At 30.9% G+C, this 7,722-nt stretch overlaps 1 protein-coding gene across 1 annotated transcript; it reads left to right on the top strand.

Moving 5' to 3' along the window:
• The first annotated feature begins 211 nt into the window (after positions 1–211).
• On the top strand, positions 212–823 carry LOC114074308 (HMG-Y-related protein A-like). Its single transcript, XM_027912165.1, has one exon. It carries the CDS (start codon positions 212–214, stop codon positions 821–823), a length of 612 nt encoding a protein of 203 aa, XP_027767966.1.
• The last annotated feature ends 6,899 nt before the right edge of the window (positions 824–7,722 follow it).

The raw sequence follows: 7,722 nt of genomic DNA, 5'->3' as shown, positions 1-7,722 counted from the left end.
TTTTTGTTGTAATTAATATTAAATCTTCTTTAAATTAAATTGGTTATTTCTTTCCCAAAAATTCTATATGTGAGGCAAAGTCCTTTTAACTATCAGTTAAGAAGAAACTAAATTGAATTTAAAAACAACATTTGCATAGTATTTAGTTAAGGTGTCTAACACTTGTGAAAATCCTAAATTGCTACAGAAGAAGAAGAAGATAGAGAAAGCCATGGACAAATTGAGAGAAGGAATTGTCAAAATGTCCAACAGTGCACCAAATGCGCCATTATCAGAGACTCAAAATTTGACTCTTCAACAACAGCTTCATCATTATCTGTCTGATCTTCAGACTACTCCCGATCATCCTCCTTATACTTGGATGATTGAAAAGGCATTGCAAGCATTGAACGAAGAAGGGGGTTGTAAAGAAGAATCGATATCTGAGTTTATTACGAAAAATAACGACAGTTTGCCAAGGGCTCATACGACAATGCTGAAACATCATCTGGAGAAGATGTGTGAAAGGGGGGAAATTGTTATGACTGATGGAGGACGGTTTTTGCTTCCAGGTGACAGTGAAAATTCGAATGCAAAGGGAAAAGAGAAGAGCAAGATAAGGGGGAGTTCATCAAATACACATAAGAAGCACCAAGAAAAGGAAAAGGAGCAAGATCCTCAACATGTGGTGCATTTGGAGCAACCAAAAAAAAGAGGTCGTGGGAGGCCTGCTAAGAACAAAGAGGTTGGGGCCCAAAAAGGTGATGATACAACTTCAGCATTGGCAACAAAGGAACCATACGTTAAGCGTGAAAGGGCTCAAGGGTCAGGAAGACGGGGCTGATCTAGATGATATACTTGTGAAAGACATCAGATTGTCTAGAAGAAGCAAAACAACCAAGGAATAGGAAAGAGTTTGGAAGACACAGTAAAGTAGCATTTCCAGAAGTTCAAGTGTTAGCGGATACATTTTAGTTGTTTTTATTTCTTTAGATACAATAATGTAATTCGAACTTGTAGTGTTAGTTATTATAGAGAAGCTATAATATTATTTACTAGTCGCTTATATAAAAAAATTTAGTTGACAAAATCCAACTTATTGAAATCATATTATATAATTCTTATTATTTTTTCTTCAGTTATTTGCTTGTGTCTTATTACTTTAATAGCTATAATACGTTTGAAAATACTATCACGATTATATAAATACAAGTTAACTAATTTTCATGGAAACAACACATTTTTTATTCTTTATACATCGATTGTGTCAATTACACTCAAGTGATAACATGTTTCTTTCTGCAATTTTGACGTAATCCATAGCTATATCGAAACATGATTAAATAAGTTAACACTATGCAAATGTTGCAATAGGCTACATGTTATTCTTCTTGCTTGATTGTGAAACGATTTTGCCTCATATGCATAGTTTCTAAGGAGCCTAGGATTGAAAAAGTATGTCGAAATTGTAAAACTTTGTGATGGAACCAACACGTTCTAGGTGCCATCGCAACCCTAGCATAATCTTTTAAACTAAAGTTCCCCAGAAATTCTATATGTGAGGCAAAATCTTTTTTCTATTAGGAAAGAAGAAATAAAAATTGAACTTGAAACGTCTACATAGTATTTAATCAACTTGTCTAACCCCGTTCGATCGTAGAAATTGATTATGTCTAGTGTGTTATCACTTGAGGTAGTTGACAAAATCCAACTAATTGGAACAACCATATATAATACTTACTATTTTTTCTTCAGTTAGTTTCTTGTGTCGTATTACTTTTAATAGGTATAATATGCTTGAAAAATGCTACCACAACTATGTATATAAATTAGTTAACTATTTTTTCATGGAAACAGCAGATTTTATTCTTTTTATATAGATTGTGTCGGTTACACATAATTGGTGACTTGTTTCTTTCTACAATACTGACGTAGTCAATAACTATGTTGAAATAGTATTAAATAAGTTAACCTAAGTTTGAAAAATCATGTTGGGATGGAACCAACTTGTTTTTGGTAACACAACATACTTAAAATGATCTTTTAAACTCAAGTTAGCCATAAATTCTATATGTGAGGCAAAAAATTTTTCACTATCTGGTAAGAAGAAAATAAATTGAACCTGAAAATAACATTTACATAATGTTTTGTCAACTTGTCTAATCCCGTTTCATCGTAGAAATTGGCTATGTCAAACATGTTACACTTGAGGTAATTGACAAAATCCATATAAAAAAATTGAAGTAGTGTAATGTTTTCAAGATAAAATTGTTAACTTATTTATGTATAATTATGGCAGCATTTGAGCATTAGAATTTAAGCACATCACACCTATTAAAAATAGTACGAAATATGCAGATATATGAAAAAATAAGGAACATATTAGTTAATCAAGACCGATAAGTCTTAATTAATAAGAAAACTAATTATTAGCTATATTATAAGAGTGGTCAAATTTTTTATATTATGCAAGTAATTTCAAAATTAGTTGCAATAATGTTATATCAAAAAATAGTAAAACCATGTTGGATATTTGAATTTTGACATTACGTATTACCCAATTTCATAATTGGAAATCAGATTATGCTATACTACTTTATATTATATCATATGACAATTATGAGACTTATTAATATTTCATAGAGGAAAAATATATTTTTAATAATATTTTGATTAAATAGTATGATTTTTGTAAACACAGCCTATCAAAAATGACAAAAAATATTATGGTCAAAATATATTATATGAAAAAGGTAAATAAGATATTAAGGACTTCACTTTTTCCTCCAAAGACTTCAACATACTAGTAATCTAGTATAGCTAAAGCCAAGGCTGCTTGGATAAGACAATTCTCTTTGTGGACTTAAATGGTATGTTTAAAATAGTATTGATAATCTTATCTTGGAAAGAGATTCTATGTTAATTATCAACATGATAAAAGACAATGTTCTTCCACCTTGACACCTGAAAGATACTATCATAGAAGCTCAAAAGTTGGCGCAGAAGATTTATTGTCAATTCCAACATTGTTATTGTCACACCTATTTTATTTATGTTTTAATTGTTGAGGATATGACGGGTTTTTTAATTTATTTTTTTTTAATTTATTTTTTTTAGAGTCGCCACTGGAAATTGAGTTTTTTAGGTGTTTCAAGTCACCAGATAGTTCTTAATTTAAAATAAAAACTTTTTTTGTTTTGGTCTACGAAAAACAGAGATTGGGTAAGGAATTCTATTGACCGGAGGGAAGGTATGAGGCACCCCCCGAGTCCCGTGGTTCTAGCACGGTCGCTTTATTAACTTATATTTGACAAAAATAATTTATTTATTTAATTTGGATAAAAGGGGGAAAAAAATTAATTACTATTTTTTTTAAAAAAAACTGATTGGCCTAAGAGCGTAACCGCACACAAGACCCTTATTTTTAGAAAAGAATACACACCAAGGATCGTAACCGAACACATGATGGTATTTGAAGTTTTATTTTTTTTTAAAAAAAAAACACAATAATTAATTACTCAAAAAAAAAAATAACGATATAGATGGATAAAAGAAAATGGTGCAACATATAAACCAAGAAATGATTAGTTTTTATTTATTTATTATTATAAAAAAAAATTCTAGCATTTATATTTATGGTTTTACCAAAGGAAAAAAAAGTTTTACTACTAGACAATGACAACAAAAGAAAAAAAAAATTTACAAAATTACAATTAAACGCTCTTTTAAACTAATGATATACTAGTTTAAATTTTTATTTTATTTTTTATTTTATATACTGATAAAAATTTAAGGAATAACCAATTTGGTAAAATTTTTTTATATATATATATAAATGACTACCTTGACTTATTTGATAGAAGATTGCAAAATAGCAAACTTTTAATTGTTGAATTATTAAGTCAAGTTAGTCAAATTTGTATTTTTACTTTAATAATCAATTCAAATATTTTTTTAATAGATTTTTTTTTTAAAAAAACATATTTATTTTTTTTTTAAAGAAATAACCAGATTTTATTTTTTTGAAAAATAACCAGATTTACATTTTTTGCAGAAATAACCAGATTTGTTTTTTGCAGAAATAACCAGATTTACATTTTTTTTGCAGAAATAACCAGATTTTATTTTTTTACAAAAATAACCAGATTTACATTTTTTCTTTTGTTGCAAAAATGACCAGATTAAACCCTTTTGTAAAAATGACTAGTTTTACGTTTTTTCTTAAGTTCATTCCTTAAAAAAAAATTACCGAAAACCTAAAAGATTTGCAATTGTTATACTTTAATTACTTAATTTTTTTCTTTTTTTATTTTTTTTTACTTACTAAAGCTAAAATTTAAGCTAAAAATGATTAATAATATATATGTACATCATAATAAACATAATCATATGAAAAACACTATAGAATAATAAACTAATAGAAATATACAAACAAAGTAACATAAGGATAAACATAATCATACGAGAATCATAATAAGCTTAGCAAAAAATATCAACAATTTTTCAAAAAAAACAAAACATAAAAATAACATAAAGATTACATTGAAATGTAAAAAAGAAATACCTAGAGTTGATGACAAGCAAATATAGGAGCAAATTTAATTGAATTCCCAAGACAACCCAATAAAGATATCTTCTTCTTTTTTTTTTTTAAGAAGAAGAAATTTTTTAAGTAAGTTTTTTTTTTTTGCAATTTTCTTTCTATATCCTCCTTTTTCTTTCTTCCCCAAGGGGGTTTAAATAGGTGATCAACATTAACATCCCACCTTTCTTGAAAACTTAAGAGCCAATGCATGTATTGGACTCTTTGTTTTCCCAAGGTGCCACCCAAGATGGCCAATGAAATTCTTTTTTTTTATTTTATTTTTTGTTTTAAGAAAAATCAGATTAATTGAATATTTTTTTGCCCTTTTAGATGACCCATTTACTTTATTCATTAATTGAATATAGTTATATGGGTCATCAGAAAATAATAGGCCCAATGTCATTTAGATGACCCATTTCTTTTATTCATTGTTTGAATAATAGTTAATGGGCCATCTGAAAAAATTTTAAATAGGCCCAAATGTTGACCCATTTCATCAAGACCCAAACAAATTGACCCACTAACACAAAATCTAAACATCTAAACAAATTTAAAGATCAAACACAACAAAATAATGCAGAAAAAAAAGTCAAAATAAATAAATAATAAACATAAAAATCGAAATAAAAAAATAATAATAATACTTCAAGCAAATCATCAACATGATAAACTTAAAGAACATCAATGACATAAATCCGACATCAAACGACTTATATGGTCAAACGAAAAAAGATAATGATGAATTTGGATAAAGATTGAGAGGGGGAAAAGATTGACATAACTTCCGGGTACATGAAGGTCGCCGGAAAACTTTGCCGAAAATTTTTTGATGGATTTTGAACTTAAAATTTATATTAAATGATAGCCCTTGAAGAGCTCTACACATTTATGTAAAGGGTTTGGGATGGGAATGACCGGAACTTTATAAATCTAAGGAAAAAGTAAAAATTAAATTTGGTTTTCCTTAGATCTACGGAGTTTGGCTATTGATATGGATGAAAGGTTTGTAGATTTAGGTAGAGGAGGATGAAAGGAAAAGATGGTAAATTTTTTAAAAAAATTCCGGCCAAAAAGGTGGTGGCCACCGGGCGGTGGTGGCGGTAGCGGTGGGCGGCCGGCGGCATGGTAGTAAGGGGAAGAAGAAAGGGACAAAAAATCTAAAATAAACATAAAAGAAAAATGCTAATTTTTTAGAGTTTTGTATTTTTGTTTGGGTCCAATAACAGCCCTTGGATCAAAATATCATGAATGGTTGATATTCAATCTTGACCATTTCTATGGACCGGGTCAAGATCAATTGGGCCATCAGAATTGATTTAAATCAGCCAATTTAAACAAAATTGGGTCATTTGAGCCAATAAAATAACAAAGACAAATACCAAAAATTCAAATAAATAAAAAAAAAATTCCTTACTAAAAATATTATAGGAGTAAAATAAACACGTCAAAAATTAGGTGTTCACAGCATGCCCCTCTTTGCTTGGAAACATGAAGAGTTTTCAAGCAAAGAAAGTGAACGAAGTGGCTAGTTTTTGACTGTTTCAAACTCCGATGAAGCCATTTTGAAAAAGATGACCAAACTTTGGTTCAGAGGTTGCCTACATATCCTTGATTAAAAGGAAATCAGATCAGTGTAGCTCGAGAAACTTTGATAGTCGAAACTATTAGAAAAGACGGCTAAAAGATTGCTTCATATTGCTTGTCATCATCTACTGCCTATAATTACAAAGAAAAAAAAAGTTAGAGAACTATGTCTCTCTACATTATAATGTTACAAGATCCCTAATTGATGTATCTTCTTAGAATCTTGTCTAGATCTTTCACTTGCTCTGTGCATTATCTTTGAGATCGATCTTCATGCTGTCTTGGCGGCTGGTGGATCATTCTTAAGTGCATGTTTTAACTTGAGTGGGTTGTTGAAACTCAAAAACTCAAGATAACAAAATGAAGAACCCATGAAGAATATGTTTCCTTTAGAAAAGAAGAAAACATATGAGAATCTTGAACTAGGAAGAATGACCCTAGAATGAATATGTTAAGTGAAGCGTGTTGCCCTGAGAGTTCCAAATAAGACGCATTGTCCTAAGATTGGATGTATCCCCAAAATGTGAAGAGGGTGTGTATAACCTATGAATGTTGGTGCGTATTTCTTCAGACATGAATATGGTGCGTATTGACCATGAATAAAGGATGTGTGCTTGTTGCACGAAATTCAGATTGGTGCGTATTGCACGAAATTCAGACAGGTGCGTATTGCACATGAACAAAGGATGGTGCGTATTGCCCATGAATAAAGGATGTGTGCTTGTTGCACGGAATTCAGATTGGTGCGTATTGCACGAAATTCAGACAGGTGCGTATTGCACATGAACAGAGGATGGTGCATATTGCCCATGAATAAAGAACGTGTGCTTAGTGCACGGAATTCAGATTGGTGCGTATTGCACAAAATTCAGACAGGTGCATATTGCACATGAACAGATGATGGTGCATATTGCCCATGAATAAAGGATGTGTGCTTGTTGCACGAAATTGAGATTGGTGCGTATTGCACGAAATTTAGACAGGTGCGTATTGCACATGAACAAAGGATGGTGCGTATTGCCCATGAATAAAGGATGTGTGCTTGTTGCACGGAATTCAAATTGGTGCGTATTGCACGAAATTCTCGCATTGATAGGCAAAATGCGAGTAGAATGAGATGAAACACCAAACATTTGAAGACTTTGGAGATCTTCCTTTTTGCGATGTTTCCTTATGACTTGTAACCCTGCATTTTTTCTTCCTGTGTTGAGCAAATGAAAGAGAAAATTGTTAGTTTAAAATGGTGGTTGGTTTGTGGCCTTGGTTCTCCAACGACTTGACCATACTCACGATCAATTTCTCCAACTCTACTACAATGCCTTGGTTAAGCAACCTTTGAAGCTCCCTCTTTGTTAAACAGGGGCCTTGATCTTTTGGTACTACCGAATATCATGGTGAGAGTGATGTCCCAAAGAATGATGACCTTCATGAATTTTGAGTGAAGATGTGAAGTATTTTAGTCCTTGGTCAATGGCTTGTCAACTCAGATACTCAGCTTTACTTTTGGGAACCCGTAGTAAGCTTTGCACTCTTTACTTTATTTTGTCAAAAGATTATATCAAAAGGAGAAGAGA

This window comes from Solanum pennellii, chromosome 10, assembly GCF_001406875.1.
Source record: "Solanum pennellii chromosome 10, SPENNV200".
Classification (NCBI taxonomy): domain Eukaryota; kingdom Viridiplantae; phylum Streptophyta; class Magnoliopsida; order Solanales; family Solanaceae; genus Solanum; species Solanum pennellii.
This window is presented reverse-complemented; position numbering and strand designations above follow the sequence as displayed.